We start from the raw sequence: 23,513 nt of genomic DNA on the forward strand, positions 1-23,513 counted from the left end.
TGAAATATCTACATGACATAAAGGTAGAACAACATCTTAATTATACAAATGGGTTTTGTCCAAACTATTACAATTGGATTTCTCATGGAGAAGCATATTCTCCCGAACAACCTCAAATCCAACAAAATGAGAACCCATATAGAGATATGGTTGTTGATGCCTTGGAGTTTAATATTTTCAATAATGACGATCATCTTGCAATGAATGAAGAAGAACCACCAAATCCACAAGCAAAGGTCTTTTTTGACATGTTAAAAGCTTCTGAACAACCATTATATGAAGGGAGCAAAATGTCATTGTCACAAGCCGCCTCTAGGATAGTAACCGTGAAATGTGAGTTTAATATGTCATTTAATGCCGTTGATGTCATTGCTTCTTTGCTTGAGGATGCTCTCCCCGAAAATAATGTCATGACCCGAAGTTTCTACAATACCAAAAAAGTAGTTAAAGGTCTCAACTTCCGCATCAAAATATTGATGCATGTCCCGAAGGATGTATGCTCTTTTGGAAAGATGATGCTTTCCTTGACAAGTGCAAGAAATGTCAAAGAGATAGATATGAGACAAGGGAGGGAGATATTGTTTTGAGGGAAAAAAAAAGGCAAAGGTTGTAAGAGAGGTGGAAAGAGTAAGAAACAAATATCAATAAACCTGCCATTAATTTACTTTCCACTCGCTCTAAGACTTCAAAGAATGTATGCAACAAAAAATATTGCCGAACAAATGAGATGGCACAAGGAAAATCCTCGTACTCCGGGAAAGATGTGTCATCCGAGTGATGGGGAGGAATGAAAGCGTTTTGATATGATCTATCCTGATTTTGCCGATGAACCCCGTAATGTGCGACTTGGCTTGTGTACATATGGGTTTTCTCCATTCGATCAGTTTGGTAAACCTTATTCATGTTGGCCTGTAATGGTCACTCCATACAACTTACCACCTTGGCTGTGCTTGAAAAAACAATTTATCTTCCTGTCACTTATTGTTCCCGGTCCAAAGAATCCAAAAAGTAATTTAGATGTTTATTTACAACCATTGGTGGAAGAGTTGAAACATTTGTGGGAAGTTGGTGTGGAAACATATGATGTGTCCAAAAAGCAAAATTTTCAATTAAGAGCTTCACTTTTATGGACAATAAATGATGTTCCTGCTTATGGAATGGTATCAGGTTGGTCTACTGTTGGGCAAAAGGCATGTCCTTGTTGCATGGAAGAGAGTAAAGCATTTTATCTCCCTAATGGAGTTTTCTTCAAGGCGCCAAAAGCAAGGACTTTTTCAAAGTCCAAACAAACTTATGAGCCGGGAATTGTAAGTGTCTTACAAGCACAATTTGATGAAGAAAGGCGCCAAAACGCCGAAGAAAGGCGCCAAAACGCCGAAAGGGATCAACAAATGCGGGAAATGAAAGCAAAGTTCGACAAGATGAAAGCCTTCTTCAGTTCGCGCAACTCCAGTCCCCGTCCCCATTGGCAAGATCCTAATGATCCATCTGAAGGAGGTGGTTTTGGCGCGGGTGCTTCTTTTACCTGTACTTGACTTATGTGTCCCTTTCCCAAAACCTAAGAACATGGTAGTGTTAGTTAGACTTGTGACGGATTTGGTTTAATGAGGATTTGTTGGTAAACTTGTTAACTTGGTTTATTTTCATTTTATATATGAGATTTGGTTATTGGTGTTCCATTTGTGTTATGTTGAGAGTTTGATTTGCTGAAGTTGGTGTTGTAGTAATAGAAATGCAGGTACGAGCAATAAAATGGATTGGGTAGTAGGAAAAACCGAATTTTCATGCAAAATTACAGTAGAAATGGCGACTGAAATGTATTTTTGGCGACTACTTTCAGTCGCCAAAACAGAGTACCCAAAACAAAAGCTCTTGACCTGCCAGTGCCAAAGGCGACTACATGGCGACTGAAAGTAGTCGCCAAATTGGCGACTGAAGGTCAAGGTAGTCGCCAAATTGGCGACTGAAAAGTCAACATGAGCGACTGATTTCAGTCGCCATTTTGGCGACTACCTTCACCTTCAGTCGCCAATTTTCGTATTTGGCGACTATTTAGTCAGTTGCCAATTTTAGCGACTGACTTCAGTCGCCCGATTTCCATTTGCCGACTAAGTGTTGCTACTGTGCTCTGGCGACCAATTTCAGTCGCCAATTACGTTTTAGCGACTGATTTCAGACGCCAATTGTAGTCGCCCGAAACAGGATTTCTTGTAGTGAATTAAACCGAGCTGGGTAGCGATAAACGGGTAATCGGTCGAGTATCGGGTTTACGTGGCGGAGTATTGCTTACTCGGTCGAGTATCCAGAGATCAGTAGCACGTATAATCTGATATTTTGGCTATTCGGTCGAGTGCCTCTTTACTCGGCCGAGTGTGGCTTACTCGGTCGAGTATAAACTCTACTCGGCCGAGTTCAACAGAACAGGAACAAAGTTTAAATTATCAAGAGTTTTTCCTGCAAAACAAATAACGACGTTCGGAGTTCCACATAATTGTGCTCGTCACCGTTAGGCCTTAATTCTATCACAACAAGGCACATCACGAATCATAAACTTCACTACGATACTTATGAGCGACACGTGTTTTTATGCACGTAACAGTAGTAAATAATTCATGTTACAACGAACATATATACAAATCAATCTTGACTGCACAATAGATAAGATCGGGCTATGAACTTACGTCAACATACCTTATTGTAACAACAAATTTGTGTTAAATCTGCAAATAAGAGATAAAACACAAACAAATGCAACAAAATAATAATTTTCTTAATTCAAAAGATTTCGGGTACAATCTACTAGTTGATCTACTGATTCGATTTCCGCAATTTGAATGAACATGAGGGTCTTGATTTGAAGACTTGATTCTCCTTTGATGAATTTAACTTGTTTCTCCTCAATTGACTACAATTGGTGCTTGACGTCGGATTGAGGAATAATTCTTTCTTTTTCTCTAGTTTTCTCTTAGGAGAGATTTTTGTAGAGAAGTAAATGTCTTTTCTTTTCTCTTATTTTCTCTTAGGAGAGTATTTTGTAGAGAATGTTTTATAGAGAATGTGTTTGGTGTGGTGGTTGCTCACCTCATCCCTTAACCATGAGGTCAGGGGTTCGATCCCTCCCTATGGGAATGGAGCAAATTCTTTGGCCAACCGTTTACCTCTTCGTGAGAGCACGCGCGGCGAGGGGATTATATACTATTGTCGACGGTGGACACCCCGGTTTACACCAAAAAAAAGTATTTTGTTGAGAGTGTTGTGCTTTTTGTGATTTTGTGATTATGGGGATTCCGGAGATCAGTCTCAAAATGAGACCAATCACTCTATATAAAAGCCTCTGTTTGTTTTTGTTTTCTTCCGGTAAATATGCTGCAACAACTTGCTATTCTTCCTCCATTTGCATCGTTGACTTGCTCCCTCTGATTAAGCTAATCCCCTGATTTTTAGTAGAAGAAGTGTCATGCAGTTATTGACCAAGTCTTCCTATAATCATGCATGCATCATGAACCACGTTTTTATGTCAATAATGCACGTATTTGTTTTCTTTCGACAATTTTCTTGGGCTTGTCAACCTTTGTTTGGTGGGCTTGTCAACTTTCATATTGCGGGCTGCTAAAGCATGGGTCCAATTTGGATTTAGCACCGTTACTCTTGGACACGTCATTTACGCCCCATATTTCGTATTAGAAATATAGTACAACCCATTTTCCGAGTGGACTGAATTTATATTCTGGCAAGATGGACTAAATACCGTATATTTGTTCGGGCTAAAATCCTCCGACCTATTTCTTAGACGATAAAATTTCACATAAGTCAATATTTGACCTTGACCCCATTTAAAAAATGTAACACATTTTTATGTCTACAAATTTGTCCCCTCGGGATTGAGTCACGTACACGAATTTGAGTGTTTAGGCGTGAGTCGGTCCCGATACTTCGCATTGTAACACCAAACCATCTTAGATGAATGCGAGTTGCATCCATGAGCAGCCTCAACCTTTTGTCCAATTGCATGTGCTTTTTCTTTATCGGACTCTCGTATTTTGCAGTAGTATAGTCAACTGGATAAACTCCAACTTTGCATGGACTCCTTGACGTAGTTGGATAAACTACAATTTGCATTTCACAATTCTCGCAGTAGAGATAAAGTTTGACCACAATTGATAAAATAATACTTAGCAAGTAATTTATCAAGCTTTGGATATCTTTCAAGATAGAATTTTCAATCCCCTAACGCTAGAGGAGCTTCAAAATTCAACACCGACTTTCCTCCGTTGCCGAGATAATTTACCATCAAGACTCTACTCTGACCATAGGCACGCCCGACGAACAAGCTGCACTCAACTCCGCCTTCGCAAGAATTCAAAGTTTACTTCGACCCTCGCCGAGACGCCGACGAAACGAAAGTCACAAAGAGACGACCAAAATTACTGGTTTGTAGGTGAGCAAAATTTTGAAATTTTACTCACCAATTTTTTTTTTGTATGCAGCAGTGTATCATTCCCAACGTCGTAAAATGCACTCCTCGTCATTACAAACTGCTTCATCCTCGACGTGTGCCCAATGCTCATTTGTTAACTCAACGCGGTCCACGATTCCCAAAGTTCAAATTTTACCTCTCTTTTGGTGTATGAACTGCGAAATTGGGATGGTCGTTGAGCTTGGCGTTGAGATTTACATTGGGTATACCTCGTCAACCGGTGCCGTGCCCGCCAATAACGACGCTATGCCTCTGGACTCGCCTCACATGTGCTCGCCCTATGCTTCTCAGACTAGTGATTCATGCTCTCGGTCGTTCTCTTGATTTTACTCTTTGATGATGACAACCAAACCACCAACTGGAACGAGAGACAGATTCAATTCCGATGCCCCCATTATTCACTTGTACCGGCTGCTCGACGACGGAGAAATTACTACCAACTGACAGAGTGACACCCATGCTTCTGACTGACGCATTGACGATGATCGACATGAAAGCACGCCTCCGACATCCTTACTCCTCTGCCCAAATCCTCGAATCCCAAGGCCACCAGAAAAACACTTAATAACAGCATCGTCATCGTCGACTTCTGCTATTGTGGTGATCCGAGTTGCCGCCAGAACACGTCGACGATCTGTTTCAACGACAAAAAGTCAGCCGTCAATTGAAGGCCACGCCTGACATCCGAAATACGAGTGTATAGTCGGTGAAGAATTTTTTTCTAATATAAGGCTGAAAACAAAAGAAATTAACAAAATAGGGTTGAATTGAAAGTTATTACTCAAAATGGGTCCACGTAGGATCGGTATATCTGAAAAACAGCTTCGGAAACAAGTCGCTCCGTCGGAGAGCGGTTTTCCGTTAAGTCGCTCAGCCACCGAGCGACCATAGTTAAAGGCCAAAAAAATCAAAAAAGAAGCTAGTTCGAATCGAACCGCAGACCTTCCGCGCAAATATGGGTTGTATTGTGTACAACCAATAGAACAAGCGTAGCTATGTTGTTAAGTTTAGTACTTAAACATTTAGTAAGATTATTTAATTGTCATTGTGTTCATTTACATTATTTGTCATTAAATGCCTAATTATATCACGATGATTTCCTAAGCCTGATGGTTTGGGCATGAATTTTAAGTGGAATAAGTCGTGGGTTCGACTCTCTCCAGCAACATTATTTATTTTTTTATTGCAAAAAGTATTTTAGTGAAGTGAAGTGCCCCATTTCCCGGAGCGACTTGGGCCTTAAGTTTTTGGGCCCTAATGCTGACAGGCTAAAATCATGCCCTTAAAAGCGACTGTATTTTCAAGTCACCCAAGATGTAGCCGCTTTGGGGGAAAGCGATTTGAATACGAGTCTAGCTTCGGGTGTGACGTGGACCCATTTTGGGTAATAACTTTCAACAAAACCCCATTTTGTTAATTTCTTTGATTTTAAACCCTATTTTTGAAAAAAAAGTCGTCGGTGAATCCCAGACGAGGAATTAATTTGTGATCACTATCTTCAGGCTTCGACTTTGACTACGACCGAAAATAATTAAATTGATGGATAATTTGAGTTTCCTAGACTTAAATTTATCTTGATATGCGGAAATTGATCCAAGTTGAGATCAACAGCCGAGTTGGTTTTGCCTTCGTTTTTGAGACGGGATGTGTAGTTTGCAGAAGTCAAATTCCTTCCTTTTTTTTTTGCTTTTTTATGGAAGTCAACACGTGGTCTCACCACTTACCACACTACACTTTTTTTTTTAAAGCAAACAAATCTCAGACGATTGGTAAAAGTACTTAGGCTCTGTTTTTTTGGACTTAAAGTCACTCTCTTTAAGTTAAGTTCATCAAAATTAAGTTAAGTTCAGAAAAGTTCAGCTCCTATAAGTTAAGTTAAATTCAGCAAAATTAAGTTCAGAAAAGTTCAGCAAAATTAAGTTCAAAGAAAATTAAGTTGAAAAGTTCAAAGAAAATTAAGTTCAGCAAAATTAAGTTCAGAAAAGTTACTTAAAATTATAAGTTTCATAATAACGACGAGTTTTAAAAAAAAAACGATTTTCGTTCAAATCAATTGTATAAACAGTCCGAAATTAATTACTATTATTCTATATTTTTTTTAAAAAAAAGGTATTTATTTCAACCTCAAATTCTTACATATCCCCTAACCCACCCATTAAAATCACACAAAGGCATCAAAACTCCATAATTTTAATCACCTAAGTATAAACAATGGCATTTGGTCAATTGAAAAAAGGTGGTAGGTGTTAAAAGTTATGCCTCAAATGTCACCTAAGTATCAAATATCCATTACTGTTTCTACTTTTACACTTCATAATTTTATACAAATGCACACTCTTGGGATACATGTTATACAACATGAGAACGTTCTAGGGACAACAAATTCATGCGTGTTTGATAAGAAGCGGAAAAAAGTTATGTACAAGGTGCGAAATAACATAGTCAAAAACATTTGGCGAGACAATGGATTTGACGGGGTGAGCTCAATGAAGTTGAAGAAAGTGACAGGAAGATGATATTATGGAACTAGATGATTAGAAAAAAAAAAAGTAATATGTGATTTACTTTTTATTTTTATGTATTACGTAATGTGTACGAACATATTAATTTATATAAATAAAGTATTTTATTATCTTTACTTGTGTTTTAAGTTATACGAGTATTTCTTTATTTAATTATTATTATTATTAGTAATAGTAGTAGTATTAAGTGAAATTAAATTAAGTTAATTTAAGTAAGATTCTTTTAATTCAGAAAAGTTAAGCTATTATAAGTTAAGTTCAACAAAATTAAGTTCAGCAAAATTAAGTTCAGAAAAGTTCAGTAAAATTAAGTTCAGAAAAGTTCAGCAAAATTAAGTTCAGCAAAAATAAGTTAAGTTCAGCAAAATTAAGTTAAGTTAAGAAAAATTAAGTTAAGTTCAGCAACTTTAAGTCCAAAAGAACAGGGCCTTAGTGACTGTCGAACATAGCATAGACGAAGAAGATAACAGAGTCAAACATGCCATCTTCGCTAATATGACGGGTCTCTTCGACATATCCACCGAACTTGTACTCTTAGTGGCAAGAAGTCGAAGGCTCCTTGCTGGTGCTCCGACTGTAACACTGTGCCACAGTTTTCCGAAGTTGTCACACTTTTGACTCTCGAGAGATGAAATTTAACAAGAGGCATCTTTCACTTTTGATTGGATTCTTTACGTTCTGCGTCATTGGGAATGGCTAGAAGATGTTGTATTTTCCTTTGCTTTAGAATTTTTTTCACACTTGGGAGTGTATATTTTGTTGAACCATGGACAATAATAAGATGAGTCATATTGTTTTTATTTCTCAATCTCGCATATCCATTTTGTTTTGCCGTACATAGTTTATACTCATATGGGCTAGGAGTGAAAGAAGCTTTTTTTTTTTATTTGGTGTGGCCGGACTAAAGCAAATTGTTTACTTCAGTTGCCTACGTACCCATAAAGCATGAACGAATATACTTTACGAGATCAAGCCAACGTAGTTCAAACGAAACTGAGTCGTTTTTGTATGGGGGGGGTTTGGCCGCACCTAAGTAAAAGGGTTTTACTCAAGCTGCCTACGTACCTACAAAGTAATAATACTCTGCCGGATCAAGCCAACGTAGTTCATTAAAGGGAAATTTGTGTTTGTTTTTTTTTTTTAATTTTTTTTTTCGCTTTTTTTTTTTCGGATTTTTTTTTCTTTTTTTGGATTTTTTTTTTTTGGGAATTTTTTGTTGTTGTTGTTGTGCAGTTTAGGCTCATGCTCAGGAGTTTGCCTGATGATGGATCTCCAAACTGTTGCCCCATCGGGACCTTGTCACGTGCACTTTTTTTTTCCCTTTTTTTTGCGTCTTAACGTGGCTGGGTCCCGATCCATTTTGCTTTGACTTGACAAGCGCCCTAACTTTTCTCGAAGGCAGCCCCACTTGGCTTGACTTGGAAGTCGATAATGAGCATCCTAACTTGTCGTAAGGATGATCCATCTTTCTTCTAATATCACCCTGTCATTATCTAACTTGGCAGGCGAATTAGTGTTTGACTTGGAAGTCAAGGCGTATCAAAACTTGTCGTAATGGTAAAACCTTTTTTTTTTTTTTTTTGACGTCACCCTGTCATTATCTAACTTACTGGATGATCAGTCGTGTGAGAGCTCCTTGAATTTTCCTTGACTTGGAAGTCGATGGCACGTCAACTTGTGCCTAGGTTGATTTCCTTCGAGTCATCAACGTCGCTTGGACACCATCTTCGAGAGTTTTAGGAGTTTCACCAACTTCTATCTCATCATCCGAATCTTGGCACTTTTGTGTCGTGACATAGTTGGACGAGACAATATCCCGAGCGGTTTTCCTTTGACTTGACTCCTCTCGCGGATTTGTGAAGATGACGGTACGTCCTTTTATTTTTAGTGACCTACCCGTGGCTATTTCCACTTCCAGATGACGTTTCATTCGGGAGGGAATTACACTATTGGTATCTTTGCTGAGGTCGACTACAACTTTTGTCTTCGAGGACTTCTTCTGCTTTCGCCGACACCTCATTTGCACCTTTGAGCTGCCAAGACGACTGAATACTGATTTCTTTACCTCACTCCCTCCAATGCGAGTGAATACTGACGCATTTGGCCTTTGTTGTTGAGAACATGATATTAGTTGCACCCAGGACGGTCTCTTCCCTTTCTCCGAGCCTGTCGAACACGGAAGAGCGAGGTGTAAAAGTTGGTTGACCCAGCCTGTCAAAAACAGACCTTTGTGGCAACTTTTCTGTGTTCTCGTTTTCACTTTTCGCCAGATCTGCCACAATATATTGTGATGAAGCTTGCTTTGCCTTACACCGTGCAGAAATTTTAACGGGCTCTAGAGGCGAAAAACCAATACCAACCTTCCCGATTTCGAGCTTGTTCCCTTGTTGATGCAATTTCTTTTGCGTTTGGTTTAAACCATAGGGGGTGACTTCAATCACTTGGCCTAATGGCGTTGGATTTTCAAAATCGTACCCGGACTTCGTCATAAGCTTGTAAGCATTTGGATCGAATCGTCCCTTTGTCGACTCTTCGGCACATGTTTGGTCCTTTTTCATCGACACCGTTGTAAAACCGGGCAGAGGTTGTTTACTCGTCGTAAAGCGATTTGTTCTTGCAACTGGAACGATGACATTGTTTTTTAAAGTTTGCAGATCGTCATCATCAATCGTTCTAGTTGATGTAGATGCTTCATTTTGAGGTGCGCACTCTGCGAAAGGCGTCTCTCCATCTTTACGCTTTGATTTTGGCACGTACTTAAGGATCGGTGTCGCTTTTTGCGTGATCGGAGCAACTTTCTTTTCGGTAGAGTTCACATTTGTTTGACTCATCTTTATGAAGACACTTTCATGATGTTTGACTGTTGTCGAATCCTTTTCGGTTGGAATTTTGGCGTCATCCGTCTTTTTTGGGACTTTGGTCCCAGTCGAAAAGATAGTTGATGGTAGCATCTCAGTTGGTGTGTCATTCACTTCGTAGAATCGAGCATCAGCAATGTAGGACTCCACCGTAGAAAAGGGTTTCACATCGCCATTTACTTTTTTTCTTGCCGTCTCTGTAGTATTTTAGGCATTGATGTAGGGTTGACGCTACAACGCCATTTTCATGAAGCCAAGGTCGACCAAGCAATAACTTGTATGAAGTTTTGGCATCGATTACTTGAAAAAGCGTGGTGGATAACATATCTCTCATTGAGATTTCAACACTGATCATGCCAATTGCTTTTTGTCCACCGAGATTGAAGCCTCGGATCATCAAACAACTTTTGGCGAGCTCGCTTACAGAAATCACAAGCTCTTCCATAGTGGCTTTCGGCATTATGTTGACGACTGAACCTCCGTCCACCAAAATGCGACCCACCTTTCTTTTCCGAATGTATGCAGATACAAACAAAGGGCGATTGTGTAGTTTTGATCCTAGTAACAAATCTTCATCAATAAAAGCGAGCGCAGCATTCTAAGCAACACATTTTTTTGATTATTCTCCAGGCTCTCCTGCGGCTTTAAGTTTATCAGCGTACGCTTCTGGTTGAAGAATCGCCAAAGACAACTGTTGACGCATCTCTTCGGGCAAGTGAAACATTTGTTGTCACCCCATACGTGCAGGCAATGCGTCTAGGATTGCATCAACCTTTGCCCCCTTGGTCGAATTTGACGAGGATTCTTTAGTCAGATCGTCTTCACTACGATTTTCCTCAATAACGGCAGAAGACACGGTGTTCACCGAAACTTTTTCAAGGTAACGCCTGGGAAAGTAGTATTGTAACGTCACGACTCGACGTGACTTTGTCTTGACTGTCTTAGACGATACAACATCTGACGAAGAATCCGTGACGATTCCTTCATCTTTCTTGTGTGAAGATCTTCATACTTTATTATGAGTTGATCTTCGATTTAGAGGTACCGACGCCTGACCGTTTTGCTTCCTTTGTCGATGCCTAGTCACAAGGGTCCACCCTTCATCACCGTCCTTTAGATTCTGAATGCGAAATGTTGGCGATATAATGAGCTTAGACACTTCGGGCATAAAGACCATCGGCGACTCAAGAGTTCCAAACTGAATCATTCGTGCACATTCCTTGACTGCCGAAGGAGGATATGTCTTAACACCTTCGACGTTTACACGTGCTACGATGTAATTGGACTCAGCGACATCTTCGAGGTCCAAGAGAATTATCCCGTCTTCGGCTAACTGCATTATCTTTTCTTTGAGGGTTATGCATTTCTCCAATGGATGACTTATGACCCTATGATATCGGCAATACTTCGGATCGTTCGTACGCCCGGCTTCATTTGGTCGTTTAGACCCGGTAAGCTCGATCACCTTCTTTTCCAAGAGATCATCCAACATGCCGGCTAGATCGGAATCCGGAAAAGGATACTTCTTCTTCTCGAGCTCTTTCAAAGTTGGGCGTGGCCTTCGTGTTTCCTTTGAATAGGTCGCCACCTTCTTGTCTGTTTTAGGTCGCGCCGAGATTTTTACCGGATTGGAAACAAACATTGTCATAACCTCCCTTGAAGTGCTACTGGACGCCTTGTCATTTTTCTTAAACTCTTTCCTTTGCGTCTTTGGTTCTGAATGAGTAAAAAGTCGTCCCCCATGGCTAGCGATAGTAATCTCCATGTCGTGAGCTCGAGTGGCTAAATCTTGGAATGTTATCGGCTTGTTGCCTTGGAGGATGTAAACGAGATCCAGATTCATTCCCTGGATGCACATTTCAATAGCAGAAGTCTCCGACAAACGATCTTTACACTCGAGGCTTAACGAGCGCCACCTACTTATGTAGTCGATAACGAGTTCGTCCTTCCATTGCTTCATGTTAGTTAGTTTCGTCAAGCTTACAATACGCCCGGTACTGTAGAAGCGATTAAAGAACTCCTTTTTCATCTGGTCCCAACTGTCGATTGACTCGGCGCTTAGATCCGTGTACCAATCAAAAGCAGTCCCTTTCAGAGATCGGACAAACTGCTTGACAAGGAGATCGCCATCAGTACCGGCAGTGTTACAAGTTTCAATTAAATGGGCAATATGTTGCTTGGGATTGCCCTTTCCATCAAACTGTTGAAACTTCGGTGGTTGGTAGCTGATAGGCATCCTCAAATAGTCAATCCTCTTACTATATGGCTTGACGTAACGGTGATTGCCGACGGAGCGAAAGTTTCCATCAAACTGACTTTTGAAGGCCTCCGCGATCATCTTTTGGACGTCTTTAGCAGTAAACGACTTATCCTTATCACGATCATCATTGTTCTCGCTGGCATAGTCACTATCTTCATTTTGAAATGACGAAGTAGGCCGCTTCTCCAACTTTTTTGTCAAGGCGACAATCTGCTTGGATTTCTCTTCGTTTTCCTTCTGGAGGTCTTCAAGAGTAGCTTTAATTTTATTAAGCTGTTCTTCCATATTGTCGCCCTCAATGACCATGACGGGTGCCACCATGGACTATGACGGTTGGCTTGACATCTCCTCGTTACGCCTTTGTGGTGACGATGGAGACGAACCAGCGCTACTGTGGCCATCCTCGACGGTGAATGGCTCGAACAAAGGGCTAATGTGAACAGTCATCTCCTCAAAAGTGCCGCACATTATCTCTTGTAATGTTGACGAAACAAACTGAGGGTCGTCGACTCGGATGTGAGATGATGCACCGAACACAAGATATTCATATGGCCTAGAGTCGCCGACACCATATGATTCCCTTGGAGCATTGACAGTGACATTGTATTTGCGGGGTCTCGTAGGCACGGATGCAGAACGGAGTCTCGCTGCAGCGGTACGGAAGAAGATGGATCTTGTCCTGCTCCCTGTAGAAACACCAATGGGCGATCTGTCGAGAGACCCACCGAGACGGATTGAGCTTTCGTTAGTGGCCATTGAAACGATTGTTGTGAAACTTGATTGTGCGGAAAAAGAGATGAGTAGTAGAGAGGTCCCACCGAGCGTGCCAAATTTGTAACAACAAATTTGTGTTAAATCTGCAAATAAGAGATAAAACACAAACAAATGCAACAAAATAATAATTTTATTAATTCAAAAGATTTCGAGTACAATCTACTAGTTGATCTACTGATTCGATTTCCGCAATTTGAATGAATAGGAGGGTCTTGATTTGAAGACTCGATTCTCCTTTGATGAATTTGACTTGTTTCTCCTCAATTGACTACAATTGGTGCTTGACGTCGGATTGAAGAATAATTCTTTCTTTTTCTCTAGTTTTCTCTTAGGAGAGATTTTTGTAGAGAAGTAAATGTCTTTTCTTTTCTCTTATTTTCTCTTAGGAGAGTATTTTGTAGAGAATGTTTTATAGAGAATGTATTTGGTGTGGTGGTTGCTCACCTCATCCCTTAACCATGAGGTCAGAGGTTCGATCCCTCCCTATGGGAATGGAGCAAATTCTTTGGCCAGCCGTTTACCTCTTCATGAGAGCACGCGCGGCGAGGGGATTATACACTGTTGTCGACGGTGGACACCCCGATTTACACCAAAAAAAATATTTTGTTGAGAGTGTTGTGCTTTTTGTGATTTTGTGATTATGGGGTTCCGGAGATCAGTCTCAAAATGAGACCAATCACTCTATATAAAAGCCTCTGTTTGTTTTTGTTTTCTTCCGGTAAATACGCTGCAACAACTTGCTATTCTTCCTCCATTTGCATCGTTGACTTGCTCCCTCTGATTAAGCTAATCCCCTGATTTTTAGTAGAAGAAGTGTCATGCAGTTATTGACCAAGTCTTCCTATAATCATGCATGCATCATGAACCACGTTTTTATGTCAATAATGCACGTATTTGTTTTCTTTCGACAATTTTCTTGGGCTTGTCAACCTTTGTTTGGTGGGCTTGTCAACTTTCATTTTGCGGGTTGCTAAAGCATGGGTCCAATTTGGATTTAGCACCGTTACTCTTGGACACGTCATTTACGCCCCATATTTCGTATTAGAAATATAGTACAACCTATTTTCCGAGTGGACTGAATTTATATTCTGGCAAGATTGACTAAATATCGTATATTTGTTCGGGCTAAAATCCTCCGACCTATTTCTTAAACGATAAAATTTCACATAAGTCAATATTTGACCTTGACCCCATTAAAAAAATGTAACATATTTTTATGTCTGCACTTATCATGCAATTCTTTACACATTCGACACTTCATTTCTCCTTTGGAACCCACATACAAACACATTTCAGGCACGAGGTCTATCATATTCAACCACGCAATCTCTCATCACATATCAACATGCTCAACTTAAACCGTCTTAGATAAACAAAATTCACAAATTTTAAAATAAGACGGTTTAGGAGAGGACCCACTGGAATTAGTTTTACCGTCAATTTAAACCAGGTGGCCAAGTAGAGTGACACTTGTCAGAATCAGAACCAAAGAGGACGTCGTCGTATTTGTGTCACCGCGTCGTTGCGCCTCCTACTGAACGTCATTCATTACTCGGACTCCACTCTCTTCAGTGCAGAATAACAACAAAATAGTGCGAAAAGTTTAAAAAATATAAAAATCCCTAAATTCGAAACCCTAAAAATCGAAACTAAAACCCTAGAAAACTAAATCCAAGATCTAATTCACCAATTTTGCGATTTAGGGTATTGATTTTGATTAGGGTAATTTGATCATTAGGTAATTGAAATGTCGACGGCGTCGTTTAGTCGCAGTAGGACTGGTGATCGATTTTACAATCCACCTGCTCGCCGACAACAACAACAACAATTATTGAAGCAAAGTCAAAATCATCATCAACAAGAAGAAAGAGAAGTAATTCGGAAAGAGAAACTGCAGTATCAGCAGTTTAATCGAAATCAGCCGAATCATCGCCGCCAAAAGTGGCCTTTGACGGCCGAGGTGAAGGGGAAGGCGGTGGAGCAACGGACGGAGTTAGATGAGTGTGTTTCGACGGCTACAAGTGTTAGTACGAGGACGACGATTGCGACACCAGGTGTCGCGTCGTCGTCGTTGTCGAATTCGACAAATTTGGATCGGTTCTTGGAGTATACTACTCCTTCAGTTCAGGCTCAGTACTTCTCCAAGGTATACTGTCCTACAATTTTTTTTTTTTTTTTGCAACTTAGTACAGTAATTGGTTAGATTACGGCACTGTTGTTTTACACTGAAACTAATTGAACTGAACTAAACTGAAATTAAGTCGGAAAATTATGGACCTATTTACAGATATACTGCATCTGAACTGATATTTAGTTCTAATGGGTATAATTTCGGTGGTAGAAAGAAACTAGATAGGTTGGATGAGTAACTTTAGTAAGGTGTAATAATCAGTATTGAATTCGTAAAATTAGGCCCCGTTCTTTTAGACTAGATGGACTGAACTGTTGAACAAAAATGAATTGAAGTTAATTAAAATAAATCAGAAAGAACATGGTTGGAAAGAACAGGGTTGCATCTGATATTTTAATGTTTATGCATCCAATTTGTGTGGTAGATGGGTGGGAATGTGGCGTAGAAAAAAAATCGAAATGTTATTGTTGAAGGAGTAATGTTTATAGGATGTACAAATGTCTGGATAGTGAGGTCTATTGTTGGTTGACGTACGTTTTACTGATTTCTCCAATGTAGACGAGCATGAAGGGGTGGCAAACTAAGGAGGATGAGTTTCGGCAGTACTTTGTGCTTGGGGATCTTTGGGAGTCCTTTAAGGAGTGGAGTGCATATGGAGCTGGAGTGCCCCTCTTGTTAAATGGAAGTGATTCCGTTGTGCAGTATTATGTCCCTTATTTGTCTGGCATTCAATTGTACATAGACCCATCCAAGCCTTCCCCTAAAACCAGGTTAGCTCTTTTGAATTATTGTTTTCGATACTGTTTTCATACTCCTATGTTTTAGTGGGTTGCTTTCCTTATTGTTGTCCTTGTTTTTCATTTTGGGGCTTTCTTTTTTGATTCTTAGTAGCTATCATTCCAGTTTCGTGTCAATGGTGTGGACCAAATCTTTAGGCAGTTCTTAAGGAACATTAAGCATGATTGATTTTGGTGTATATTTATAGATCTCATTTTGTTTTACCCAGGCATTCTCGCTTACAGGCCTGCTGCATGGCTTAACTAATGAATTTCCATCTCTTTAGGTTATGGTTAGTAAAAAACGAACAAGGTACTTTAGTTATGATTAGCCTCTGATTTGAAGGCAATGGCTTTGTTACTCCTCCACATTTTCCCATTCTGAGTTTTCCATTGAACTGTTGGTCACAATTGACATAGCTTGATTATGGTAGTATAATGGGTCTAATAAAAATATATGGATTAACTGTCTAGGAGGGGATTCTGTAATTGGTAGTCTGGCAATGAGGATGTATCATGATGGATCCCATTTTGGCGCACTTAATTATGACATGTCTTATAATTTGTTGATTTGTTATGGTGTTTGGCCCATAGTGGGGAGTGGGACTCTAGCTGTAGATTCATTCACAACATGGTAAATTTCAGTTGAAGTTATTCATGCAGGAAGATGTCTAAAGACAAAAAGGTAGCAGTTTATACTGGGATTAATAACATGTATGTTTGATGCTATTGCAAGTTTGCATCCAGAGAATGTAAAGGGTAGTAATTTGACTGGGTTGGAACGTTAATGAGAGATATAGACATTGTTTATCGTCATGCGCCTTGCAGTATGTTGAAGTAACCCAGACAAGGAAATTCTACGTCCCTCTTCGCTTCTTAATATGTGGACCTGTGATGCTTTTGCCCGTCTCTTTTTATTTCTTTGGTGTTGGGGAAGGTTCAAACTCTTGGCTATTCCGGTAGATTGGTGTCTTTCCTGGATTAGGTATTACTTCAATTAGCCTTTTTGAGGTGCAAAATATTTTTATGGTAAAGCCTAGTGCTAAGCCCAGATAAAATTAAAATGTGGGAGGAGAGTTCCAATAGATCTTTGGCATTTTATTGCTTTTGCAATTTGTCTTATTTGATTAGTTTCTGTTTATATATTGAATCTTTTTTTTCTTTAGATCTCTTATTTTTTGTTCTTTGCAGACATTTTGTATTGCATTTTCCTGTTAATTTCTTTCATCTCTACATCTCTTGCGGATTATTTAAATCTCTTATTATTTCTTATTCAAAACATGTTCATCCTATTTTCGCTTTTGCTTTTCCCTGCTTGAAAATGATCTATCACTTATTGATTTTCATTTTACTATCATGATTTCTCTTCTTTCCACTATCTCCTGGTTTTCTCACCTCACAATCAGTCAATCGCTGCTTCATTCGCCGAATTGGGTTAATGTCGTCCCAACACCAGAATAGCTTCTTGTCTAGAGTTTTGTTGGTTTTGACAAAGCTTGGCCAACCTCTACAGTGGAGACTGGAAATAATAGCATCTTTGTTCTCTTCCACTACTTTCATTCTCCTTTTCTCCGTTGTATTTTCTGTTTATCTGTTACTCTCAAGTGTCAGTTGGATCCCTTATTTTGCTCAAAGAAGGGAGCTTCTCTCTGTTTATGATTCCCATTGGCTGAATTGTGTAGGAGACATGTTTTCTATGTCTGTGGACTGTGGCTAATAAAAACGCCTGCTGATACATACTTATTTGCTGGTTTGTCTCATTATAGAAGGCCTGGAGAGGAGAGTGACGAGTCATCCAGAGAACCCAGCAGTAATGGCAGCAGTGATGGTGAAGCAGAAAGAGGATTGAACTCTCATGATGTGTGGAGACCGCGGGAAGTTGCCGAGTTTAATAGTTTACAGGGTTTACGAGTTAAATCTTCAAATGGTTCATCCAGTGATGAAGGGGAATCTTCCAGTTCTACGGGTGTTCTTATATTCGAATATTTTGAGCATGATACTCCTTTCAGTCGGGAACCTTTGGCTGACAAGGTTAGTAGTTAGCTTAGTTGCTTGCTCGTTGGAGCAGTTCCTCTATCCATTTGTGCATCTGTCTGACCACCTTTTTTCGGCACGTCACACACTCATATTAAAAATCAGTTGTGTAAATTATTTGAAGTGTGTGATATTTCAAAAGAAGGTGATGGGACAGCAGGCAGGACAGAGGGTCTGCTCTTCCGTTCATAATGTTATGTTGTTTGTATGATTCATATTGCTGTTTTCCTTTCTAACTCGTAATTTCATATAACAGATATCATTACTAGCGTCTCGTTTCCCAGAACTGAATACCTATAGGAGCTGTGATCTGTCATCTTCAAGTTGGATATCTGTTGCATGGTAAGCCTTTTAAACCTTATCCAGTCGTATTCTTTTGTGGTTAAGTAGCCATTAGTCAATGTGATAATTGGCACAATCTTCTCTTTCAATATAGGATATCTTGAAATAACGTCAATATTTCAACTATATTAGTTTGACTCTTTATATTACCCCATCCTCATGTAGTCAAGTAGAACATTTAAACATTCCTACGGTACTTGTACACTTCATTGTAAACGAATTAACATGTTGATTTTCATGTGAGATAAGGTAAATCAGTCTGGGGCATGATGTCCTTCTTGTTAAGATGTGTCTGGAGGACCCTGACGCTGTTGGCTTTTTATTTGAATATAGGTATCCAATCTACAGAATACCTACAGGTCCAACCCTCCAGAACCTGGATTCGTGCTTTTTGACATTTCATTTCTTATCAACTCCTTTTAGTGGTATGTCTCTCACCGTCCTCTACTGGAAAAAGCTCAGCAGAGTCATTTCTTTAATTGTGCTTAACCGTTTCCTCTTGTTCGCAGGGGGGAGACATGAATGGCAATGTCACTTCACTTCGTCACCAAGCAAAATTTCAAACTGCTTGCCACTGCCAATATTTGGAATGGCGTGTTACAAATTCAAAATCTCAATGTGGGATCAAAATGGAGGTGATGAATCTCCAAAAGCCAACTCACTGATGCAAGCTGCTGACGAGTGGCTCCGGCATCTTAATGTAAATCACCCAGATTACAGGTTCTTTGCCTCTCATAACTACTATTGGAGATGATGAGAAGGGTTAACAGCTGGTTATTGCTTATCTTAAGACAGCCTGACTCGCAATATGTGCTTGCCCTCCTTCCTCAAATATGCACTTTGTTCTACATCTGTTGGTTTTTTTTTTTTGTGAGGAACCTTTAGAGGTGATTTGTTGGGTCTTGCGGAGAGGATGTTGCTGTGTTATTTGGTAAATAACTCACTTAGCCAGATCTTACGCTTGTGAAATATGTAACAGTTTACGATGCAAGGATTCCTGTGAGATGTGAATCCATAAGCCTATTAATGTGCATGGGCTTTTGTTTGGGAAGCTATGAGTGGGTTTTATAACTGTAACGATATTAGTAGCAAAGATCAATATTTAGCAAAAACACGACTTGCTTCCCCTCCGCATGCATCTTTATATTCATCGATATTTTGAGCTCTTGAACAATGGATGTCAATGAACCCGTCGTGGTGATCAAACTGGTTTGTGTCACAGTTGTAATAATCAGAGTGTCGGGATGTTCAAGTAGCCGCCAAATTTGCTTAGCAAGTGTAGAGCCTCATTGTAGACCTTTATATCCCGAAAACCAATTCCACAATCCGATTTATGAAGACAGGTTTTTCCTATCTCACCCGTCAAACCCCACCAAGACCGAGCCATGACTAAAAGGGAGTTCTTCAATGGTACCTTCAAGAAGCCTGAAGTAACAAACTCATCATATAAGTCGGGATAGATTGCGCTACTAATTTTAGGGAGGACATAAATCCACGAAAATTATGAATATGCCACTGGCTTTATTAGAGTAATAAACAATATTAAAGGCATCCGCTTACTCTAATACTTTCGTGGCATTAACCATTAGTGTCGTGGCAATAGGGCTAGCCTAATTTTATCATGAACTGAGAGAAGGAAAACATAACATGAAGTGCCGTTTATGCAATAGTACCTTTTCAACTCTAGAATTTAATCTTAGATAAATCCTATTACATAAAAAAGCAAATAAATAAAAATAACCCTTGAATAAGTTGATTCCAAACAAAAATAGAAGCAATCACTTGAGATATCCCTAAAAATAATTCTTCAGGGGATCCCAATAGTAAATTCAGTGTGTTGAAGCCCTGTCAACCGAAAACAGCTTCATCAATCCATCCATTTCCTTATGCCAATCCTCCCTAGCTGTATATATCTTCATGACTTTCAATACCTCGGCATATGTCAATATATATTCAGCCAATTTCAGGTGACTTCCGTACCCACAAAAATCATTAATCTCGACAAATCGAAGGGAGTGCGCCAAACACTTGGGCGTGTTTTCTGGGAGCGTAAGAAAGTAGACCACCGGTTCCCATGAGTCATCTGTACACTGATCAAAGTGCAAACAAGATTCAATTAAAAGATGCTAAAACTATGCTAACACATACCGCCCCTTACTCTGCAGTCTGCACAGCGTCATTTTTGTAGTCCGATTCAATTGTTAGTTGTTAATTATCAACTGAATTTTCATTATGGATTATCCGAATGTAGTCTCTGTATTGTTGTATGCAAACAGTACGTTGACATAATTTCAAAGTTCATTTTTAATAATGTAAAATCACGGGTTCATATACAAAGAGACGTAACTTACATCGAGTTTATGCAATATCAAGGACGTCAAATTGGGGGCGTTTTTTAGCATTTGTAGAACAAAGGGCCCCGAACCATAGGCTACCTCCAGCAAGCTCAGGTTAATAAACACAGGCAATTTTGCTCCGCCATGTTCCAGGGAATGCTGCAAAGTTGTAAAACATTACGTTATTTTAGGTGAAACTGTATATTGTCTTCATGCAAACACTGTATGTAAACAATAGTCGGCTTCGTACGTTCACCATTAATTGAGCCAATGTCAACGTCTTTAATTTGGAAGATTGGTGAAGAAGATCAATTATTCCACGGCCATGTCCGTTCCATGGGCCATTTAACACAGCGTCAACCAGACAAGATAAGGGCTCAACAGCTTTAATTTCACAGCATGAACGAGCCTGTGTGAAAGAAATATATTCGAGTTTTGGCAGATTAAGAACAACTTTCTTGTCATCTGCACGGCTAATGATTTCCAGTTTCCTTAGGCTGGATGATTGAATGTGTACCTCATTTGGTCCCAAGCAGCGACGAAGTAAAACTTGTTTGAGACGAGGGCATACCGATAAGAGAGCTGGTAACGAATCATTTTGCTCGAAAGCGACATCAATCAGGTGCAGGAGTTCAAGGTTTGGTAAATTTTGCACTGATGGAATCACCGAAGGGAGAACAAACCTCCCATTTAGCTTCAATACTTGAAGTGTCTCGCTCGAAAAGACAGCTTCGACAAGTCGTTTCTGTTTAAACACAGAGGTACTGAGACTAATCTCTACGACATTTCGACTCATTACAGACCAAACCCAAGAATTAACATGAAAATCCTCAAACTCATCCAAGTGATCCATGGAAAAGCGACGGAGCAACAGTGCATCATTGAGCAACAATGCCTTATACACAAATGATTTGAAAGACGGTAGTAGTGAATGTGAAACATGAAAGCCTGAGAAATCAAGTATAGGGACTTTAGTCCAAATGTATTTCCATCTGCTACACAATATGCATGTTTTCATCACATCTTTCATTTGCAGAAAAGACAGAATGAGTGCTACAAGTTCATTTGAGAGTGCACTTATCCTATCCACTTCCAATTCTTTTGACACTACCATTGCAATGTTTGCAGTACCTCAAATATTTTTGAATCAACTAGTTAACAACAATCATTTGTTTACACTTAATTAAAATGGACGGAGGGAGTATAATTATAGAGTAGTGAATAATTTGGTTAGAATGGATGTTGTTCTCTAAGTGTATTTATTTATACTCTTCAGAAAATTGCCATATTTTTTTTTTTTTTGGTAAAATGTGAGATATATATATTATGATACTCCCTCCGATCCAGACAGATGGTAACACTTACCTAAAATGGATGAACCACACCAATGGTAACATACCATATTTGGCATTAAAAAGGACTAAATTACCCTTACATCCACTACCTATTTACAACTTTATCATCTACTCATCCACTCACCAACTACTTATTTAATCCACCTAAACTGATGTGGCCCCAATCAAACTTTCCTACTTTACCCCTTACTTTTCCACCTTTTCTTAAATAACCACTTTTCCCTATGTTACCATTTGTCTGGATCGGAGGAAGTATAAAATAAGGTTACAAGTGGTGGGCAAGCATCAATTAATCTTCTAACACATACAAATCTTTCTGCCTTAACCAGTCTAAGTCCGTTTTGGTTAAAACCTTGTAATCCCTTCCTCGTACTCTAGCTTTAACTTCTTCAATGACCTGTTCTGCTAACCTCTCAGGCCTTAGCAGCACCCCTTCCATGTTGCTTTTGTTCCTCTGCTGCCAAATATGATAAATCACACCCACATCGTAGCCGCTTGTATTCCTTTTTGCAATTTCGTTTCTGTCCTCTCGTGTACACCATACAACCATATCATTCGGGAAGGTGATCTCGCATTTTATGATCGATAGCTTGTATGACTCTTCTCGTAGATGTCACACAGAATATGTTCAATGCATTCGGTCTCCGCTCACAAAGCAAACACCTATCATCAATGTCCAAACCATACCCAATCAGCTTGTCTCTTGTTCTCAATGCTCCATGTACAACTAACCAGCCTGTGAACTGATGCTTTGGTATCACATGATCATTCCAAAGACACTTATACCAGGTAACCTTTAGGTTTGTGCCCTTAAGCCATTCATAGCGATCCGGGAGAATACTGACCGAGCATTCCATTTACCAAAGAAAGTATAACCAGGTAGCATTTCCTCCTTGACCTTGCATATCCTTCTCCAAACCCAACTAGAGCTAGTTGGTGGTGTATAGTCCAGCCAATCCCTCCCTTTCAGATAATTCTTTTGCACCCACTTCACCCATATAGAGTCTTTAAAAACAGTTATCCAGTGCACTAGTCTACCAATTATAGCTTTGTTCATTGTTCCTTGATCTTTCAGTCCTAAACCTCCCTCTTCTTTTGGCCTGCAAATTTTATCCCAGGCTACCATTGGCACCCTCCTGTAGTCTGTACTGCTATCCCACATAAAGTTTCTACATGTGGCTTCAATCCTGCTAATGATCCCTTTGGGGATAATGAACATTGAAGCCCAATACGAGTGTAAAGAGGAAAGGAAAACCTTGACTAACACGAATCTCCCCGCATAGAAGAATTTCTTTGCCCCATAGTTGTGGATCCTGCTGCAAACCTTCTCAACCAGGCACTCACAGTCACTCTTCTTCATCCTGGTGGTCTGTATTGGCATCCCCAGGTACTCGAAAGGCAGCTGCCCTTCAACAAATCCTGAGACTCTCAAAATATCCTGTTTTATATGTTCAGGCACACCCTGGAAATAGGCATTTGACTTGGTGGCACTTACCTTCAGCCCAGACGCATTAGAAAAGGTAGAGAAGGACTTTAACAAAAGCATCATGGAATGAGCATCACCTATTTGAAAAGTAGCACATCATCTGCAAACATCAGGTTTGCCAGTTTTAATTCTTTGCACAACGGGTGATAGTTGAACTCAAAC

General features: G+C 39.7%; 2 protein-coding genes across 2 annotated transcripts; one reads left to right on the plus strand and one right to left on the minus strand.

Annotated features, from left to right (window-relative positions):
* The first annotated feature begins 14,207 nt into the window (after nucleotides 1-14,207).
* LOC141626535 (uncharacterized) lies at nucleotides 14,208-19,286 on the plus strand. Its single transcript, XM_074440289.1, has 6 exons — nucleotides 14,208-15,037; nucleotides 15,581-15,792; nucleotides 17,565-17,829; nucleotides 18,089-18,174; nucleotides 18,508-18,599; nucleotides 18,684-19,286. The coding sequence occupies exons 1-6, from the start codon at nucleotides 14,639-14,641 to the stop codon at nucleotides 18,926-18,928; spliced, it is 1,299 nt and encodes a 432-aa protein (XP_074296390.1). The 5' UTR covers nucleotides 14,208-14,638; the 3' UTR covers nucleotides 18,929-19,286.
* Nucleotides 19,287-20,003: 717 nt separating this feature from the next.
* LOC141630391 (F-box/FBD/LRR-repeat protein At4g26340-like) lies at nucleotides 20,004-21,624 on the minus strand. The gene is made up of 3 exons (XM_074443221.1): nucleotides 20,761-21,624; nucleotides 20,610-20,669; nucleotides 20,004-20,264 (listed from the first exon to the last, which is right to left on the minus strand). Exons 1-3 carry the CDS (start codon nucleotides 21,622-21,624, stop codon nucleotides 20,004-20,006), a joined length of 1,185 nt encoding a protein of 394 aa, XP_074299322.1.
* Nucleotides 21,625-23,513: the final 1,889 nt, after the last annotated feature.

Source organism: Silene latifolia, chromosome Y, assembly GCF_048544455.1.
Source record: "Silene latifolia isolate original U9 population chromosome Y, ASM4854445v1, whole genome shotgun sequence".
Taxonomy (NCBI): Eukaryota; Viridiplantae; Streptophyta; class Magnoliopsida; order Caryophyllales; family Caryophyllaceae; genus Silene; species Silene latifolia.